At 48.8% G+C, this 22,170-nt stretch overlaps 1 protein-coding gene across 2 annotated transcripts in view; it reads right to left on the reverse strand.

Moving 5' to 3' along the window:
• Positions 1-3,264: 3,264 nt before the first annotated feature.
• Positions 3,265-22,170, reverse strand: part of SPG21 (SPG21 abhydrolase domain containing, maspardin) — a 76,537-nt gene continuing 57,631 nt past the window's right edge. For both annotated transcript variants that reach the window (XM_075342846.1, XM_075342845.1), the window contains exon 9: positions 3,265-4,618. In XM_075342846.1, coding sequence (XP_075198961.1) covers positions 4,484-4,618 — 135 coding nt within the window. In that variant the 3' untranslated portion in view covers positions 3,265-4,483. The remainder of the gene's footprint in view (positions 4,619-22,170) is intronic.

Genomic DNA, 22,170 nt, shown 5'->3' on the forward strand with positions numbered 1-22,170 from the left:
GATCGATGCTAGGAAGTCTCCTTGTGACATCGAGGCGATGACCGAGCGGAGAGATTCCATCCGAAACCGTCTGGTTCTCACATGTCTGTTGAGCAGCTTGAGGTCCAGAACGGGACGGAATGACCCGTCCTTTTTTGGCACCACGAACAAGTTGGAGTAAAATCCGCGACCACGTTCCTGAAGGGGAACGGGAATCACAACTCCTTCCATCTTTAGAGCGTCCACTGCCTGAAAAAGTGCATCGGCCTGTGCGGGGGGTGGAGAGGTTCTGAAAAAACGAGCCGTAGGTCGAGAGCTGAACTCTATCCTGTAACCATGAGACAGAATGTCTCTCACCCATCGGTCTTGAACGTGTGGCCACCAGGCGTCTCCGAAGCGGGAGAGCCTGCCACCGACCGAGGATGTGGCTAGATGAGGCCGAGAGTCATGAGGAGGCCGTCTTGGAGGCAGTGCCTCCTGCGGCCTTTTGGGGGCGTGACTTAGACCGCCACGCATAGGAGTTCCTCTGGCCTTTCTCCGGCGGTTGGACGAAGAGGATTGGGGCTTGGCGGAGGGATGAAAGGACCGAAACCTCGATTGGATTTTTCTCTGCTGAGGTCTCTTAGGTTTGGACTGGGGCAAGGAGGAGTCCTTTCCCGAGGATTCCTTAATAATCTCATCCAACCGTTCGCCAAACAAACGTTCGCCAGAAAAAGGCAAACCAGTTAGGAATCTTTTGGAAGCAGAGTCTGCTTTCCATTCGCGCAGCCACATGGCCCTGCGGACTGCCACGGAGTTAGCGGATGCCACAGCCGTACGGCTAGCGGAGTCCAGGACGGCGTTCATGGCGTAGGACGAAAATGCTGATGCCTGAGAGGTCAAGGAAGACACATGCAGAGCAGAATTCCGCGTGACAGCATTAATCTCAGTCAGACATGCTGAGATTGCTTGGAGAGCCCACACAGCCGCAAAGGCCGGGGCAAAAGACGCGCCCGTGGCCTCATAGACTTCACCAAGAGCTCTGTCTGTCAGTGGCATCCTTCAGGGATGAGCCATCGGCAACCGACACAACTGACCTAGCAGCCAATCTAGAGACTGGAGGATCCACCTTGGGAGAGTGTGCCCAGCCCTTCACGACTTCAGCTGTAAAGGGATAACGCGTGTCAGTGTGCCGTTTAGCAAAGCGCTTGTCCGGGACCGCTCTGGGCTTCTGGACAGCGTCCCTGAAGTTAGAGTGATCAAAAAACGTATTGCGCGTACGTTTGGGGAATCGAAATTGGTGTTTCTCCTGCTGAGAAGCCGACTCCTCTGCAGGAGGAGGTGGTGGTGAGAGATCCAGCACCTGGTTGATGGACGAGATAAGATCATTTACTAATGCGTCTCAAGGTTAAGGGCGAAGTCAGGGTCAGAGCCCTGAGCTCCCACGTCCGCCTCGTCTTCCTGAGAGTCCTCAAACTGGGATCCAGAGCAGCGTGAGGAGGCCGGGGAAGAATCCCAGCGAGACTGCTTAGCAGGTCTGGAGCTGCGATCCGGGCAGGAGTCCTCCGCCTGGGACCTAGGGGCTATCCTGGGAGCGCGCTGCGGCGCGGACCGAGAAGGACCTGGAGGAGACAAACTAACAGGGACCGGGGCCTGTGAAGAGCCCGGTCTGGACTGCAATGCCTCAAGCAGCTTAGATGACCATTTGTCCATAGACTGAGCAATGGATTGAGAAAGTGACAGTTTCTCAGCGAAAGAGGCCAACGCCGGTGACTCTGCCCCTGCAGCCTGCTCAGGGGGAGCAGGGGTATCTACCTGAGCCGAGGGGCCCACAAGTGCCCTAGGCTCCGGCTGAGCAAGCGTGGCAGGAGTCGAGCATTGATCACAGTGAGGGTAGGTGGATCCCGCAGGCAACATAGCCCCACAAGAGGTACAGGCCGCGAAAAAAAAAAAATCTGTGCATTAGTAGCTTTGCTCCTTGTGGACGACATGCTGATGTCTCTTAGGAGAGTGACCACTGAGGGTATATGGGAAAAGGGTATACCGCCTTTCCTAACAGATATATATATATATATATATATTATATATATATATATATATATATATATATATATATGGCACCTTAGGGGAGACCAGCACCGGGTGACCAGTGTGGCTTACCAACCGCTCACCAGCGGAGTGTGTCCTCCACATTCCCTGTCGTGGATTCCCCGGAGCTGCAGAGCCTTGCTGCTGAATAGCATCCACCAGCAGAATGTTAAAAATGGCTGCCGGAGCTCTCAGGGGGGGAGTGGAGCCGAGGGCGGCGCTAGCAGAGAGCGGGAATCTGGAGTCCCCAAGTGGTCAATGAGGGGGGAGGGAGACATGCAGGATGCTCCAGCCCTCAAGGCCGACGTCATGTCGGCAATCCCACCCTTACCCCTGACAGGCAGGCTCGGGGGCGGGATTTTTCGGACTAGGCCGCGGCGAAGCCGGGGGCTAAATTTAAGGCCGCGGCCGACAAGCAGGCACGGTCGGCGCGGAGGTCCGCCGAAAATATAACGGACGGAACCACCGCGGCTTCCGGGGGGAAGGTGCGACCCCTGTACAGTCCCCACATGAGGATACAGAGTACCTTCAAGTTGCAGGGCCCGGTCCCTGGGGATGAATAAGCTCCGGTCCGGCAGGTTCCACCAGGGGCTGCGGATGGAGCACGGTCCCAGCACATGGATGACCGCATAGGATCCCACTTCTCCCAGAGCCGCATAAGGGATGGTGAAGGAGACGGCATGTGGCTCCAGCCTCCGTACCCGCAATGGGTACCTCAACCTTAACAACACCGCCGACTTAGTGGGGTGAGAAGGGAACATGCCGGGGACCCCATTGGGGACCTCTTTTCTTCCATCCGACATAACTATGTATGAGAATGCATGAGTGGATGTGTGCCTCCTTCCACACAAAGCATAAAACTGAGGAGCCCGTGATCCACGGGAGGGTATATAGGCAGAGGGGAGGGGTTACACTTTTTTAAAAGTGTAATACTTTGTGTGGCCTCCGGAGGCAGAAGCTATACACCCAATTGTCTGGGTCTCCCAATGGAGCGACAAAGAAAGAATTTTTCACCTAGTATGGAGTTTAGTCTGTCCCATGGGGTTTTTGCCTTCCTCTAGATCAACATGTTAAACTATAGGTTAAAGTCGATGGATTTAAGTCTACCTCTTTTAACCTTAAAACTATGAAACTATGGGTCATCTAATATAGGGTCCTGAAGATGAAAAGGAAAATGTGAGCCTCGGGAAAGATAACAACCAGGATTAACATAAAACATATAATACTATTACTGCTTTATTCAAATACAAAGTCTATCAAAAGCTTGACAATGTATCCTCCTCGGAAGCCTTTTCAATCAGACATATGGACATTGGCACTTTAAATATCAAAAGAAAATGTACAGAAGAAAGAAAATCCATATCACATAGTACAAAATACAGAAACATCACAAAGGCTACGTAATATACAGCTAAATTATGTACAACTGCACTCAGAGTACAAAGAGCAGACAATCTATGAGAAAAAATAAGGCACTGGACCTGGATGGACGGTACGTGTCCTGAAGATTGGCTGTCAGCCGAGCTATATCTGGTTTTCCTTACATAGTATTATATAATATTACCTGTAAGGATGGATACGAGACATTACAATTGTTTGCCGTTGATTGAATTTTTCCTCAAGACATTGTCTAAAAATATACTGCAATGGTTTGTAAATGGATTGTTTAAAAGGAATCTGTCACTTACTGAGCTCATGATTGAGAAGACTAGCAGAGCTGCAGCATAGAAGTGATTTTATTATTAAGTGGCCTGAAATCAAGGTCTACCATTTTATGCTGCCCTCAGATTAAAGGGAATAAACTTATTGACAGATTCTCTTTAATAATTGAGTGTTTTGGGGTTTTTGATTATTTTCTACGTGAACTAAAAAACTGTTGGATGAAAAACAATACTGAACATTTAAAAAAGGAACATGACATCAATGGCATTCTGACATGTTCTACGGCAGGCACCCTAATGGTACGTAACAGTAGAATTGGTCCAAAATCTCAGTACAATGTGTCCTGGATATTCAGGAGAGGAAACAAACTAAAAGATGAGGAATAATTATAGTGGCCTAGATAGACTAATTGAAATGAACAGTCAGTATTACCAAAATACTACTTGGTACTGGTCACACAGTTAGAGGATCCATTTCTCATTCTACAGGACAAGAACTCAGGTATTCTCTCTGCAAAAAAAGAGAACTCAGCCTTGTCCAGAAGCAAGGTCTTGCTTGAAACAGTGTCCTGGAGCATCTGGTTCGAGTCCACAGTCACTTGGGCTTCAACGAGTCAACGATTCATTCCGAGCAGTTATGTCTCTAATGCATACAATCCTAGAGAGATTTCAGAACTCCTAAAAATGGCTGAGATGTAAGGACTCCTTACATCCTTCTTGAAATACATTTTAGTAAATGCAACCTGGCAGCCAGACCATGAGTGCTGGTTTTTGACTTAAGTTGAGGGTTCAGTATCCTGAGGTTCTTCACTTGGTTGCAGGTTTCCTTTCTGTACCTCCAACTCCTCTGCACTCATCATCGCTGGATCTATTGCTCCGTATCTGGTGCCGTGGAATTGACGCAGGTGAATCTGGAAAAGAAAACCCAGAAAACTGATGTCTAATAAATCATGAACAGATATAGGTCACTTTGCAGTTATTTGCTGAAGGACACAATACATTTTCATGTTAGTTTTCCTCTCCTTCTCCCATAAACTACAACTTAATGTATATAGAGAAATGTATATTGTACAAATCAAGTCCAGCCCGGATGGACACACCATCTGAATAGCGTGATTTAAAGGGGTTTTGCCACCATAGAACATATAGGTAATGCTGAAGACATTTTGCAAAGAAGTGCTTTTGTAAATTACATTAAAAATGATGCCCCATTAAAAAGCTATGTAGCTTTGATATTTAGTATGGCACCCCCTAGTGATAATACTACTGGTATCAATTTCTGTCCTTCCATCCATGTTCTAGAGGCACAGCATACGCAGTTCCCTCTTCCTTTCAAATGGTCACCTCAGTTGTTCAGGTGGAGTTGACTGAAAAGTGTTAGGCGTGGGAAGCGTCTGAAGTCCCTGCGCCTCTGCTCCCTCCTTGATGAGAGAATTTGAAAGTATGTGTCCTATCGATGGTTGCTGCCAGTGCAGGCGCAGCAGTAGTGAGGAGTTTGTTATACAGTCCCCGACAAAGGTTCTGTCGCTTATCCATGTTATGTAAATAAAATCTTATAACCTGACTTTAATTTATGAAACCAATTGATGAATTTACTCTTTTGAAAGCTGAAACCCTCCCAAATTTGGTTTAGGTTATGAAAATAAAGTTGCTGCAAAGCTGAAATATTGATCATTTAATGAACACAGAAAGGTCAGATTTTGGCAAGACAAAAAGTTTGCCGCCTTGTCATATAATGCACCCAAGCCTAGTTTAAATCCTCACCTGTGCTCACTAAATGATCGGTTAATTAGTGGGTGTGTATAAAAAGAAATCCAGCACCCCAGACCTTCAGTTGAACTGCAACTTGACCTCTAACAACATTCCAAAAATTCACCCTGCGACCAAAGCCTTGATTATCAAGAGGCTGAAGACCAGATCCACTGCAGGGGTGGCTGGCACCTTTAATGTGTCTCAACGTCAAGTACAAAGAAGTAAAAGAAAAAGATTTGAACACACTGGAGAGGTTTGATAAGCCCAGGTCCGGCAGACCACGCAAGACAACTGCTCAGTAGGAACGTTTGTTAGTTAGAAAATCCAAAGCCAGCCCCTCTTCCACTGCAGCAGAGCTCCAAAAGGCCTGGTCACCTCAAGTCCCTGCGTCAACTAGAACAGTTTGTAGGATTCTGTCTTGAAATGGCCTCCATGGTCAAATCAGTGCCCAGAAGCCAGCACTAAAATTAAATAACAGTGTGGCATTTGCCAAGTTCCACAGCCTGTTAAACAGATGGACGCTGGAAAAAGTGGCAGAAGGTGGATTTCTGTGATGAATCTTCAGTTGAATTACACCACAGCCGCCACAAATACTGCAGGAGACCTACTGGAGCCCTTATGGATTCAGAAAACAGTTAAGTTTGGTGGTGGAAAGATAATTGTCTTGGGTTGCATTCAGTATGGGGGTGTGCGAAACATTTGCAAGGTGGAAGGCAATATCAATAGCCTAAAATATCAAATAGTATTAGCTACCTCTTACAGTCCCAATCATAAAAGGTGTCAAATTCTGCAGCAGGAAGATGCTCCATCTCATACATCCATCTCTACAACAAAGTTCCTACTGGCAAAGAAGATCAAGGTGCTCAAGGACTGGCCAGCTCAGTCACCAGACATGAACATCATTGAGCATTTTTGGGGGTAGGATGAAAGAGGAAGCTTGGAAGACAAAACCAAAGAATCTAGATTAACTCTGGGAGGCATGCAAGACTGCATTCTTTGCTATTCCTGATGACTTAATAAATTGTATGAATTATTGTTGAACCGCATGGATGCATTCTTTCAAGCTCATGGAAGTCACACAATATTAAATAGGGCTCTAATAGCACCACAACTTCATTCACCAATGTTATGCAACATATCTTTGCATTAGAAGTTAATTTGTTTGAATGTCACATTACTTTCTGTGGGCGACAAAACTTGTGTCTTTCTGTGTTCATTAACCCCTTAAGGACGAAGCCAGTTTTGTCCTTAATGCCCAGGCCATTTTTTGCAATTCTGACCAGTGTCACTTTATGAGGTCATAACTCTGGAACGCTTCAACGGATCCCGGTGATTCTGACATTGTTTTTTCGTGACATATTGTACTTCATGATAGTTATAAATTTAGAACGATATTTTTTGCTTTTATTTGTGAAAAAAAAATCGGAAATTTGATGAAAATTTTGCAATTTTCAATTTTTTAATTTTTATGCCCTTAACCCAGAGAGTTATGTCACACAAAACAGTTAATAAATAACATTTCCCACATGTCTTCTTTACATTAGAGCAATTTGTGAAACAAAATGTTTTGGGGTTAGGAAGTTAGAAGGGGTCAAAGTTCATCTGCAATTTCCCATTTTTTCAACAAAATTCACAAAACCATTTTTTTAGGGACCACATCACATTTGAAGTGACTTTGAGAGGCCTAAGTGACAGAAAATACCTAAAAGTTACACCATTCTCAAAACAGCACCCCTCAAAGTACTCAAAACCATATCCAAGAAGTTTATTAACCCTTCAGGTGCTTCACAGGAACTAAAGCAAAGTGGAATGAAAAAAGCAAAAAATAAAATTTTACCTAAAATGTTGCTCTACCCCAAATTTATTCACTTTTAGAAGAAATAACAACAAAATGAACCCCAAAACTTGTTACCCACTTTCTTATGAACGCGCCAATACCCCACATGTGGTCAAAAACCTTTGTTTGGACAAAAGGGAGGGCTCGGAACAGAAGGAGCAATATTTGAATTTTGTAAAGCAAATTTGGCTGAAATAGATTGCGGGCACCATGTTGCATTTACATGTCCGCTAAGGTACCTAAACAGCAGAAACCCCTCACAAGTGACACCATTTTGGAAACTAGACCCCTTAAGGCTTCTATCTAGGGGTATAGTGAGCATTTTGGATCCACAAGTACTTCACAGATTTTGATAACGTTACATTGTCACATTGAAAATTTTCATTTTTTTCTCAAAAATGTTGCTTTAGCATCAATTTTTTCACTTTTTCAAGAGGTAATTCCAAAAATTTGACCCCAATGTTTGTTACCCACTTTTTTATGAGCGCGGTGATACCTCACTTGTGGTCTGAAACCTTTGTTTGGAGAAATGGGAGGGCTTGGAACGGAAGGAGCAATATTTGAATTTTGGAAAGGAAATTTGGCTGAAAAAGATTGCGGGCACCATGTCGCATTTGGAGGACCCTTAAGGTACGTAAACAGCAAAAAAACACCACAAGTGACCCCATATTGGAAACTAGGCCCCTCAAGGAATTTATCTTGATGTTTGGTGAGTACCCTAAACCTCCAGGTGCTTTACAGAAGTTTATAATGTTGAGCCATGAAAATAAAAAAATAAAATTTTACCACAAAATTGTTACTTCAACCAGGTAGCTTTTTTTTTCACAAGGGTAACAGGAAAAAAAATCACCATGAAATTTATTGCGCAATTTCTCCTGAGTTTGTTGATATCTTGTATGTGGTGGAAATCAACTGTTTGGGCACACTACAGGGCTCAGAAGAGAAGGAGTGCAATTTGACTGCAAAATTGGCTGGAATCAATAGCGGACGCCATGTTGCATTAGGAGAGCCCCTGAGGTGCCTAAGCAGTGGAGGTCCCCCACAAGTGACCCCATTCTGGAAATAAGACCCCTCAAGGCTTTAATCTAGGTGTATATTGAGCATTTTGAATCCACGAATACTTAACAGAATTTGATAAGCTTAGGTTGCCATATTGAAATTTTCATTTTTTTCACAAAAATGTTGATTTAGCGACACATTTTTCACTTTTTCAAGAGGCAACAACAAAACGTGTACCCCACAGGTTGTTATCTAATTTCTTGTGAGCGCAGGGATACCCCACATGTGGCCAAAAACCTTTGTTTGGATAAATGGGAGGGCTTGGAATGGAAGGAGCACCATTTGAATTTTGGAAAAGTTGAAGTAAATTGCGCGCACCATGTCACATTAGCAGGGCCCCTTGGGTACCTATACATCAGAAACCCCCCACAAGTGACCTCATTTTGGAAACTGGACCCCTCAAGTATTTTATTCAGGAGTATAGTAAACATTTTGAATCCACAGGTACTTCACAAAAATGTTGCTGTAGCAACAAATTTCTCACTGTTAAGGGGACTTTACACGCTGCGACATCGCTAATGCGGAGTCGTTAGGGTCACGGAATTGGTGACACACATCCGGCCGCATTAGCGATGTTGCTGCGTGTGACACCGATGAGCGATTTTGCATCGTTGCAAAAACGTGCAAAATCGCTCATCGGTGACATGGGGGTCCATTCTCGATTATCGTTACTGCAGCAGTAACGATGTAGTTCGTCGCTCCTGCGGCAGCACACATCCCTATGTGTGACGCCGCAGGAACGAGGAAGCTCTCCTTACCTGCCTCCCGGCCGCTATGAGGAAGGAAGGAGGTGGGCGGGATGTTCCGGCCACTCATCTCCGCCCCTCCGCTTCTATTGGGCGGCCGCTCAGTGACGTCACACGGACCGCCCCCTTAGAAAGGAGGCGGTTCGCCGGTCACAGCGACGTCGCTGGGCAGGTAAGTATGTGTGATGCGTCTGCGCGATGTTGTGCGGCACGGGCAGCGATTTGCCCGTGTCGCACAACAGATTGGGGCGGGTACCCACGCTAGCGATATCGGGACCGATATCGCAGCGTGTAAAGTAGCCTTTAGGCTATGTGGCCATGATCCAGCGACACGGTGTCTAGTACCCAGTGTCAGCCTCCTGCAGAAATGTGAGTGTTGTCCACGGGAGAACGCAGCTGCCCATGCCCACGATTTGGGTTCAGGCTGCTGTGGACTTTAGTTCTATTCTACCTGCAAAGAACACTAATCTCCGCAGCATAAATTGACATGCTGAGGCTCGGGAAGCTGCGCCACAGGTCGATTTATGCTGCGGAGAAAAGAAACACAGTGGGCACGGGATTTCTAAAAATCCTGCCACTGTGCTTCTACTGCACAACGCAGCGTTATGGACGCAGGGAAAACACTCTGCGCCCAAAACGTTGCAAACCCTGATTGTGGGCACACAGCGTAAAATGCTACAATGGATGAATGGATAGATGTCAAACATATATAACGTCCCACCCCCCTGCATATTCTAAGCTGGCGCCCTTTAGTGCCTTTCATGTGGCACTAAAGGATGCCTAGCCTTGTATTTAGCCCAAAAAAAAAAAAAAATTAAAATAAATGACGTGGGGTCCCCCCTATTTTTGATAGCCAGCTAGGGTAAAGCAGACAGCTGTAGCCTGCAAACCACAGCTGACAGCTTCATCTTGTCTGGTGATCAATTTGGAGGGCTCCCCAAGCTGTTTTTTTTTTTTTTTAATTATTTATAAATAATTAAAAAAAAAAAACAAACAAACGTGGGGTCCCCCCAAATTAGATCACCAGCCAAGGTGAAGCTGACAGCTGGGGTCTGGTATTCTCAGGATGGGAAGAGCCATGGTTATTGGACTCTTCCCAGCCTAAAAATAGCAGGCCGCAGCCGCCCCAGAAGTGGCGCATCCATTAGATGCGCCAATTCTGGCGCTTCGCCCCAGCTCATCCCGCGCCCTGGTGCGTTGGCTAACGGGGTAATGAATGGGGTTGATACCAGGTGTGTAATGTCACCTGGCATCAATCCCAGCAATTAGTTATGTCACGGCGTCTATCAGATACCCGACATAACTAATTGACAGTAATAAGAAAAAAAATTGACAACAAAAAAAAATTTATTTGAAAAAACACTCCCCAAAACATTCCCTGATTGACCAATTTATTGAAAAGAAAAAAAAAAAAAAATCCACTATAATCCATTTGGACGTCCCACGTCGACTCTGGACCTTCTAGAATATGGGGGACACGTTCAGGGAACGTATCCCCCATTTTCTAGGAGGGCAGACCCTCCATTTGAGGAGAGTGGGTGCAAAGAATCTGCACCCACCCTCCCTGGGTCACAGCTGCAGACTCTGTGCAGCAGCAGCAGCCAGCGTCCTGAACACAGGAAGCTGTCAGCTGCTCTGCACGTGTGACCGGCGTCTGCTGAGGAGCCGGAGGAGGGGGCCGCGGGGGATCAGCGCTCCGGCAGGTATGTATGACACCGGGGAACACCAGGGGGGGGATAGGGGGGGACCCGGCAGGGCCTAGGGAGCAGGTTTCTGTCGTATGTGTTATGGCACATACGACAGAAACCATAGGAACACTGTAAATGCGGCCGGCGCGCTGCTGTGCTCTCCGATGCGCGCGGCCATCTTGGATTTTCGGGAGGGGGTCGGAGGGAACCGGGAAAAAGATTTATCTCCCATCTGGCATGTTTGATCATGCCAGATGGGAGATAAATCATTTTTTACCGGAGCGGTCATTTACTATAGCTTGATGATCGGTATACGGTGTATACCGGTCATCACGTGACTGGGGACCGGAAAAACCGGCCCGAATCATGATCTCCAGGGTCTCAGCTACCCCCGGCAGCTGAGACCCCGGAAATTTTCTGACTCTGGGGGGGCGCTAGACCCTTTTTTCCGACCGCCGTTTTAAAACAGCAGAAAGGAATAAGTACCCTTTTTTAGTGCCGTTTTAAAACGTAACGCGGTCGTAATGGGGTTAAATGATCAATATTTCAGCTTTGCAGGAACTTTATTTTCATAACCTAAACCATTTGGGAGGGTTTCAGCTTTCAAAAGAGTAATTTATGAAACCAATGGATGAATTTAAAGTCAGGTTATAAGCTTTTATTTACATAAAATGGATAAGCGACAGAACTTCTGTCAGGGACTGTATAGTTACTGCTCTGCACATAATCTGTCGTCTGTAACGCTGCCTTTGTCTGAGAGCTCTGCCATCTCAAAACACTGTCTTCACAGACCGCAGCAACCCAATGACAAATTCATCACAAGTGCTGTACTCTCTGCACTCGCAGAGACTATGGAGAAGGCAAAGCACTTACTGGCTTGCTTTATAGATTCATCACCTCTTTTGCGACAAATCAACTTTCCCCACCTCTTACTATCTACCTTACTTCCAAACCCCCAGAGAGCTGAATCAGTGAAGCAGTATGTGCTTAGTTTTCTCAGTCGCTGCTGTCAGTGCAAAGAGCAGTAGTTGTGACGAGTTAATCGGGTTGCTCCTCTCAGCATAGGGAACAACAGAGATGACAAAGCTCTTTACACAGAGCTTTATCATCTCAGCTTCTGTATATGCTGAGAGCAGCAATCATATGACAAACTCATCACAACTGCTGCTTTCTGTACTGGCAGCAGCGATTGAGACAACCAAACACTTACTGAATGCTTTACTAATTCAGCTACAGAACCACATCTCCGCCACTCCTTGTACGTTCTCCTCGGCTCCCCATCTACAGATCCCCCACTCCTTGTATGTTCTTCTCTTCTAGGTACCTATCTACAGCTCCCTCACTCCTTGTATGTCCCCCTCGGCTCCCCAGCATTCCCATCCACAGTTCCGCCACTCCTTGTGTATCATCCCACTGCTCCTTGGCACTTTATCACTTTTAAATTTTTTGAGCATAGACATAGTTTTCCTGAGAAATTTTTCCCAAGATTAATAAACTGTCACCTTTTAAAAACAAAATGAAGGTTATAAACTCTTCATTTTTACATACTTTTCCGTCCACTAACTAGGATTAGGGCCAAGTATACAACTAGGATGAGGGTTAGGATTAAAATTCGTGTTCGGCTAGAGTCACACGACCGTACTTTCTCCAACCAAAAAAAACTTCTCTGATGCTAATCACACTGTAATCAGACTAATTATAATGAGATTTGTTTTTCTCATTTCTGACAGTCAGTCAGTGAAAATCAGACGGCACTCAGATGTCCAAGTGCGGTCTTACTTTTTTTTTTTTTTTAATTTTACAGACCCATAGACCTGAATGGTTGAGTACAGTCGGATTGAAAATTTGGTTGTCTGCATGAGCCCTAAGGGCTCGTTCACGTGACTGTTTTTGGTCAGAGTGCCGGGAAATTATCTGTGCAGGAGTTTGCAAACAGGAGGGACTCTCTCTCTCCCCCCCCCCCCTCCCTCCCCCTCCAGCCAGCAAGCTAGGGAAAAGTTAACACTGTGTTCAGGATTCCTGGGGCTCACTTCCTTGCATTAGCCAGGGACTTTCTCATAAATACTGTATATTCAGCCCTGGGAGCCTTTCCTGCACAGCCTTTTCTCCCTTTGTCTGGGAAACCAGTCAGGGGGGGGTCTAACCTTAAACACTGCTTCAGTTCAGGCAGTGACAATAGAGTCAGCTTGCTGTATCCGGTCACAACGGTGCCATCTTCAACTCAGAGCCTGCAAAGAGGGAATGAGGAATTGTGCCTCTGCCCTGGGCTTTGGAAAAATCGGTGTCTATGGAACCCGTCGTCCAGCCCAGGATCCAGTGTCGCGGGAGGGGGTACGTGTAGGCAACACTTCACGTTCCCGCCCATTGATGGTAGTGGGAGATCGATCCCAAAAGGAAACAGTTGCCCTCAAAAAATAACAAACCTTGAAAGGAAGTGCCTCCTACAGACACTAAACTAAACTGAGACTGCCTGGCCCGGCCAGGGGGTGTATACGGCAGAGGAGGAGCTATGCTTTTGCATCTACTTAGTGTCCTCCTATGGATAGGCAGCATAACACCCATGGTCCTGTGTCCCCCAATGAGGCGTCAGAGAAATGTAGCATAACACATTAAACTTTGCGAAGGACATATGAATCAAGCTGCATACAAGGTTATCCTGGAAAAAAAGTTGCTTCCTTCTGCTCAGGCAATGTTCCCAAACTCTGCAGACTGTTTCTTCTAGCAGGACAATGCGCCATGCCACACAGCTAGGTCAATCAATGTGTGGATGAAGGACCACCACATCAAAACCCTGTCATGGCCAGCCCAATCTGCAGACCTGAACCCCATTGAAAACCTCTGGAATGTAATCAACAGGAAGATGGATAGTCACTAGCCATCAAACAAAGAAGAACTGCTTACATTTTTGCACCAGGAGTGGCATAAGGTCACCCAAAAGCAGTGTGAAAGACTGGTGGAAAGCATGCCAAGACGCATGAAAGCTGTGATTAAAAATCATGGTTATTGCACAAAGAAGGGAATTTTGTTTACTTACCGTAAATTCCTTTTCTTCTAGCTCCAATTGGGAGACCCAGACAATTGGGTGTATAGCTACTGCCTCCGGAGGCCACACAAAGTATTACACTTAAAAGTGTAAGGCCCCTCCCCTTCTGCCTATACACCCCCGTGGGATCACGGGCTCCTCAGTTTTAGTGCCAAAGCAAGAAGGAGGAAAGCCAATAACTGGTTTAAAAACCAAATTCAATCCGAAGGAATATCGGAGAACTGAAACCATTCAACATGAACAACATGTGTACCCGAAAACACAAAAAGCCCGAAGGAAACAGGGCGGGTGCTGGGTCTCCCAATTGGAGCTAGAAGAAAAGGAATTTACGGTAAGTAAACAAAATTCCCTTCTTCTTTGTCGCTCCATTGGGAGACCCAGACAATTGGGACGTCCAAAAGCAGTCCCTGGGTGGGTAAAATAATATCTCGTGATAGGGCCGTAAAAACGGCCCTTTCCTACATGGGGACAATCGCCGCCTGAAGGACTTGTCTACCTAGGCTGGCGTCCGCCGAAGCGTAGGTATGCACCTGATAATACTTGGTAAAAGTATGCAGACTCGACCAGGTAGCCGCCTGGCACACCTGCTGAGCCGTAGCCTGGTGCCGTAATGCCCAGGACGCACCCACGGCTCTGGTAGAATGGGCCTTCAGCCCTGAGGGAACCGGAAGCCCAGCAGGACGGTAGGCTTCAAGAATTGGTTCCTTAATCCACCGAGCCAGGGTGGATTTGGAAGCTTGCGACCCTTTAGGCTGACCAGCGACAAGGACAAAGAGTGCATCCGAGCGGTGCAGGGGCGCCGTGCGGAAAATGTAGATTCTGAGTGCTTTCACCAGATCCAACAAATGCAAATCCTTTTCACATTGATGAACTGGATGAGGACACAAAGAAGGTAAGGCGATATCCTGATTGAGATGAAAGGGGGATACCACCTTAGGGAGAAACTCCGGAATCGGGCGCAGAACCACCTTGTCCTGGTGAAACACCAGGAAGGGAGATTTGCATGACAGCACTGCTAGCTCGGACACTCTCCGAATAGACGTGACCGCTACTAGAAAGGCCACTTTCTGTGAAAGGCGAGAAAGGGAAACATCCCTCATAGGCTCGAAAGGCGGCTTCTGGAGAGCGATTAGAACCCTGTACAGATCCCAGGGCTCTAACGGCCGCTTGTAAGGAGGGACGATATGACAAACCCCTTGCAGGAACGTGCGTACCTGAGGAAGTCGTGCTAGGCGCTTCTGAAAAAATACAGATAGCGCTGAGACTTGTCCTTTAAGGGAGCCGAGCGACAAACCTTTTTCCAAACTGGATTGCAGGAAGGAAAGAAAAGTAGGCAATGCAAATGGCCAGGGAGAAACTCCCTGAGGAGAGCACCAAGATAAGAATATCTTCCACGTCCTGTGGTAGATCTTGGCGGAGGTTGGTTTTCTAGCCTGTCTCATGGTGGCAATGACCTCTTGAGATAATCCTGAAGACGCTAGGATCCAGGACTCAATGGCCACACAGTCAGGTTCAGGGCCGCAGAATTCAGATGGAAAAACGGCCCTTGAGACAGCAAGTCTGGACGGTCTGGTAGTGCCCACGGTTGGCCTACCGTGAGGTACCACAGATCCGGGTACCACGACCTCCTCGGCCAGTCTGGAGCGACGAGGATGGCGCGACGGCAGTCGGACCTGATCTTGCGCAGCACTCTGGGCAACAGTGCCAGAGGTGGGAACACATAAGGTAGCCGGAACTGCGACCAATCTTGAACTAAGGCGTCCGCCGCCAGAGTTCGCTGATCGTGAGACCGTGCCATGAAGGCCGGGACCTTGTTGTTGTGCCGGGACGCCATTAGGTCGACGTCCGGCATCCCCCAGCGGCGACAGATCTCCTGAAACACGTCCGGGTGAAGAGACCATTCCCCTGCGTCCATACCCTGGCGACTGAGGAAGTCTGCTTCCCAGTTTTCCACGCCTGGGATGTGAGCTGCGGATATGGTGGATGCCGTGTCTTCCACCCACGTCAGAATCCGCCGGACGTCCTGGAAGGCTTGCCGACTGCGTGTTCCTCCTTGGTGGTTGATGTATGCCACCGCTGTGGAGTTGTCCCACTGAATTCGGATCTGCTTGCCTTCCAGCCACTGCTGGAACGCTTGTAGGGCAAGATACACTGCTCTGATTTCCAGAACATAGATCTGAAGGGTGGACTCTTGCTGAGTCCACGTACCTTGAGCCCTGTGGTGGAGAAAAACTGCTCCCCACCCTGATAGACTCGCGTCTGTCGTGACCACCGCCCAGGATGGGGGTAGGAAGGACTTTCCTTTTGACAATGAGGTGGGAAGAAGCCACCACCGAAGAGATTCCTTGGCCGCCTGAGAAAGGGAGACGTTCCTGTCGAGGGACGTCGACTTCCCATCCCATTGGCGGAGAATATCCCATTGTAGTGGACGCAGATGAAACTGCGCGAAAGGGACTGCCTCCATTGTTGCTACCATCTTCCCTAGGAAGTGCAAGAGGCGTCTCAAGGGGTGTGACTGGCCTTGAAGGAGAGATTGCACTCCTGTCTGTAGTGAACGTTGTTTGTCCAGCGGAAGCTTCACTATCGCTGAGAGAGTATGAAACTCCATGCCAAGATATGTTAGCGATTGGGTCGGGGTCAGATTTGACTTTGAAAAGTTGATGATCCACCCGAAACTCTGGAGAGTCTCCAGCGCAACGTTCAGGCAGTGTTGGCATGCCTCTTGAGAGGGTGCCTTGACAAGTAGATCGTCCAAATACGAGATCACAGAGTGACCTTGAGAGTGCAGGACTGCTACTACTGCTGCCATGACCTTGGTGAAGACCCGTGGGGCTGTCGCCAGCCCGAAAGGCAGAGCTACGAACTGAAGGTGTTCGTCTCCTATAACAAAGCGTAGAAAACGCTGGTGCTCTGGAGCAATCGGCACGTGGAGATAAGCATCTTTGATGTCTATTGATGCTAGGAAATCTCCTTGAGACATTGAGGCGATGACGGAGCGGAGGGATTCCATCCGGAACCGCCTGGTTTTCGCGTGCTTGTTAAGCAGTTTTAGATCCAGAACGGGACGGAAAGACCCGTCCTTTTTTGGCACCACAAACAAATTGGAGTAAAAACCGTGACCTTGCTCCTGAAGAGGAACAGGGGTCACCACTCCTTCTGCCTTTAGAGTGCACACCGCTTGCAGAAGAGCATCGGCTCGGTCGGAAGGTGGAGAAGTTCTGAAGAATCGAGTTGGAGGACGAGAACTAAACTCTATCCTGTACCCGTGAGACAGAATGTTTCTCACCCAACGGTCTTTGACCTGTGGCAGCCAAATGTCGCCAAAGCGGGAGAGCCTGCCACCGACCGAGGATGCGGAGAGAGGAGGCCGAAAGCCATGAGGAAGCCGCCTTGGTAGCGGGTCTTCCGGCTGTCTTTTTTGGGCGTGACTGAGCCCGCCAAGAATCTGAGCTCCTCTGATCCTTTTGAGTCCTTTTGGACGAGGAAAATTGGGACCTGCCCGAGCCTCGAAAGGACCGAAATCCCGACTGTCCCCCCCTGTTGGGGTTTGTTTGGTTTGGGCTGGGGTAAGGATGAATCCTTACCCTTGGACTGTTTAATGATTTCATCCAATCTCGGTTACCAGAAAATGGCAAACTGGTTAAGCACTTTTTGGAAGCAGAATCTGCCTTCCATTCCCTTAACCACAAGGTTCTGCGTAAAACCACGGAGTTGGCGGACGCCACTGCCGTACGACTCGTAGAGTCCAGGACAGCATTAATCGCGTAAGACGCAAATGCAGACATTTGAGAGGTTAAGGATGCCACCTGCGGAACAGATGTACGTGTGACCGTGTCAATCTGTGTAAGACCAGCTGAAATAGCTTGGAGTGCCCATACGGCTGCGAATGCTGGAGCAAACGACGCGCCGATAGCTTCATAGATGGATTTCAACCAGAGCTCCATCTGTCTGTCAGTGGCATCTTTAAGTGCAGTTCCATCTTCCACTGCAACTATGGATGTAGCCGCAAGCCTGGAGATTGGAGGATCCACCTTGGGACACTGGGTCCAGCCCTTGACCACGTCAGGGGGAAAGGGATAACGTGTATCCTTAAGCCGTTTGGAGAAACGCTTATCTGGATAAGCGTGGTGTTTCTGGACTGCCTCTCTAAAGTCAGAGTGGTCCAGAAAAGTACTTAATTTACGCTTGGGATACCTGAAATGGAATTTCTCCTGCTGTGAAGCTGACTCCTCCACTGGAGGAGCTGGGGGAGAAATATCCAACATTCTATTGATGGACGCTATAAGATCATTCACTATGGCGTCACCATCAGGAGTATCCAGATTGAGAGCAGTCTCAGGATCAGAATCCTGATCAGCTACCTCCGCCTCATCATACAGAGAGTCCTCCTGCTGGGACCCTGACCAGTGTGATGAAGTCGAGGGTCGCTCATAGCGAGCTCGCTTAGGCTGCCTGGGACTGTCGTCCGTGTCAGAGCCTTCACCCTGGGATGCATGGGACACCTCCGGAACCCGGAGCTGTTCCAACTGAGGGGGACCAGGGAGCAATGATTCAACAGTGCCCATGGTCTGAGTTACTGGTCTAGACTGCAAAGTTTCTAGAATTTTAGTCATAGTCACAGACCATCTATCAGCAAAACTGCAACCTCCATCCCCGTCACCTGGACAGTATTCACAGGTGGTTCTCCCTGGGTCACCTCTAGCAGAGGCCCCGGCCGAGCAGTTGCCACAGGGGCCGAGCACTGCACATAGTGGGGGTCAGTGGAACCTGCCGGTAGAGTAGCCTCACATGCGGTACAAGCAGCATAGAAAGCCTGTGCCTTGGCACCCTTGCTTTTTTGCGGATGACATGCTGTTGTCTCCTCTGAGCAATCTAGGAGGGTATATAGCCAAGAATCCCCAGCGAACGTACAGTGCAATGTATAGCATGCAAGCATAAAAATACAAATGTACACTTCGGCACTAGTGGGGTCAGCACCAGAGGTGCCGCTTACCGCCCGCTCAAACGCGGGTGTGTGGTCGCCAGAATCCCGTGTCTGGGTCTCCCAGAACTTGTCTCCCCTCTCCAGCTCAGACTGCACACAGGAATGGCTGCCGGCGTTCTGTGAAGAGGGGCGGACCGTGGGCGTGCCTCAGACAAAGTGCGGGAAACTGGCGTCCCACTGTGCCCAGTGTGAGGGTTGGAGTATGTAAAGCAGACTCCAGCCCTCTGCGCTGATGTTCTGTACAGCGTCCCGCCCTTCCCCTGACTGGCAGGCCTGGGGGCGGGAACGAAACGAAACTAGGCCGCAAAAGCCGGGGACTCGAGTAATAAGCGCGGCCGTCATATATGCACGGCCAGCGCGGAAGTCCCCGGCGCACCACAAGTCCCAGCCGCACCGCAGCGTAAACTGACAGCAGCGGCCGGCGCGGCAGTTCCCAATACATTAACTCACTCAGCAGAGCTGTAGTGAGTAGTGGCACAAGCGCGCAGCGCTGTTGTCCCCGGCGCACTAACACACCCAGCAATGCTGCAGTGTGTCTGCGCGCGGTCTGTACGGGGACACAGAGTACCTTGACGTAGCAGGGCCATGTCCCTGACGATACTCAGCTCCATATCCAGCAGATTCCCCAGCGGCTGTGGATGGAGCACGGTCTCAGTGCCTGGAGACCGGTAAAATCCCACTTCACCCAGAGCCCTAAGGGGGATGGGGAAGGAAGCAGCATGTGGGCTCCAGCCTCCGTACCCGCAATGGGTACCTCAACCTTAACAAACACCGCCGACAAAAGTGGGGTGAGAAGGGAGCATGCTGGGGGCCCTAGTATGGGCCCTCTTTTCTTCCATCCGACATAGTCAGCAGCTGCTGCTGACTAAACAGTGGAGCTATGCGTGGATGTCTGACCTCCTTCGCACAAAGCATGAAAACTGAGGAGCCCGTGATCCCACGGGGGGTGTATAGGCAGAAGGGGAGGGGCCTTACACTTTTAAGTGTAATACTTTGTGTGGCCTCCGGAGGCAGTAGCTATACACCCAATTGTCTGGGTCTCCCAATGGAGCGACAAAGAAAAATTGATTTCTGAACTCTTCCTGAGTTAATCATTTATAAACAGCAATACTAATTATATGAACTTGTTTTCTTTGCCTTATTTATGGTCTGAAAGCAATGCATTTTTTTGACATACATACATACACACACACACACACACACACACACACACACATATATATAATGAAGTTTTACTGGAAACAGTGAAAAGCTTTAAGAGGAACCTGAAGACCCACCTCTTCCCGACAAGCCTACAACCTGCAATAACCCTCAGTCCAGTACACCACTGCGCAACCAGCTCTGTTCTCACCTATTGTACCATCACCCATTCCCTGTAGACTGAGCCCTCACAGGCAGGGTCCTCTCCTCCTGTACCAGTCTGTTTTGTACTATTAATGATTGTTGTACTAGTTTTTATGTATACCCTTTTCACTTGTAAAGCGCCATGGAATAAATTAAGAGAATTTTGTTTACTTACCGTAAATTCTTTTTCTTATAGTTCCGACATGGGAGACCCAGACCATGGGTGTATAGCTTCTGCCTCCGGAGGACACACAAAGTACTACACTAAAAGTGTAGCTCCTCCCTCCGAGCATATACACCCCCCCGGATGACAAATCCAACCAGTTTAGTGCAAAAGCTGAAGGAGGACATCCACCCATAAGGAGAGACAGAGTCAAATCCGGAAGAACCGGAACCTCTGTCTACAACAACAGCCGGTGAAAAACACACGGAACAAGAAAGCTGCCAACAGGCAACAGGGAGGGTGCTGGGTCTCCCATGTCGGAACTATAAGAAAAAGAATTTACGGTAAGTAAACAAAATTCTCTTTTTCTTCATCGTTCCTATGGGAGACCCAGACCATGGGACGTCTCAAAGCAGTCCATGGGTGGGAAATAAACAGAAACTAAGAAGTAGGCAAAACCTAACTTCACAAATGGGCGACAGCCGCCCGAAGGACGCGTCTGCCCAAGCTCGCATCTGCCGAAGCATGAGCATGCACTTGGTAGTGCTTCGAAAAGGTGTGCAGACTAGACCAAGTGGCAGCCTGACAGACCTGCTGAGCCGTAGCCTGGTGCCTGAAGGCCCAAGAGGCACCGACAGCTCTGGTCGAGTGCGCCTTAATCCCCGGCGGGGGATGCACCTGAGAACATTGGTAGGCATCGGATATGGCCGACCTAATCCAACGAGCTAGGGTCGGTTTAGAAGCCGAGAGACCCTTGCGCTGACCTGTGGTCAGCACCAAAAGAGAGGTGCACCGCCTAAGAACAGCGGTGCGTGACACATGGATCCGGAGCGTCCGCACCAGATCCAGAGTAAGCAACGCTTTCTCAAAGCGATGCACAGGGGCCGGACAAAGGGAAGGCAATGAAATGTCCTGGTTAAGGTGGAAAGGAGACACCACCTTAGGGAGAAAGTCCGGAGTCGGACGGAGGGCCACCTTGTCTTGGTGAAAAACCAAAAAAGGGTGATCCCGAAGAGAGCGCAGCCAAATCAGAGACTCTTCTGAGAGAAATTATGGCCACCAGAAAGACCACTTTCTGTGAAAGACGAAACAACGAAACCTCCCTAAGAGGCTCAAAGGGGGGTTTCTGTAAGGCCGTGAGGACCAGATCAAGGTCTCAGGGATCCAGAGGCCGCCGGTAAGGCGGATGATGTGAGATGCGCCCTGCATGAAGGTGCGCACCTGAGCCAGCCGAGCGAGACGCCGCTGGAACAACACTGACAGAGCCGGGACCTGTCCCTTGAAGGAATAGAGGGACAGTCCTAGCTGCAAACCGGACTGTAGAAAGGACAGGATGGTCGGCAAGGAAAAACGGCCAAGGAGCATGGCCGGAAGAACGACACCAGGACAGGAAAATTCTCCAAGTCCTGTGGTAAATCCTGGCCGAGGAAGACTTCCGAGCCTGAGTCATAGTGAAGATGACCTCGGAAGGAATGCCTGAAGCCGTAAGGATCCAGGGCTCAAGAGCCACGCCGTCAATCTGAGAGCCGCAGAATTCTGGCGGAAAACGGACCCTGTGAGAGAAGGTCTGGGCGGTCCGGGAGATGCCACGGCACCTCTACGGACAGACGGAGCAGGTCTGGGAACCAAGCTCGCCTGGGCCAGTCTGGGGCGATGAGTACGACCCGACGGCCCTCCATTCTGATCTTGCGCAGGACTCTGGGCAAGAGAGCTAGAGGGGGAAACGCGTAGGCCAGACGGAACTGGGACCAATCCTAAACCAGCACGCACTCCACCAAGGCCTGAGGATCGTGTGAGCGAGCCACGTAAACCGGGACCTTGTTGTTGTGCCGGGATGCCATTAGATC

The sequence above is a fragment of the Anomaloglossus baeobatrachus genome, chromosome 4 (assembly GCF_048569485.1).
Source record: "Anomaloglossus baeobatrachus isolate aAnoBae1 chromosome 4, aAnoBae1.hap1, whole genome shotgun sequence".
Lineage (NCBI taxonomy): Eukaryota > Metazoa > Chordata > Amphibia > Anura > Aromobatidae > Anomaloglossus > Anomaloglossus baeobatrachus.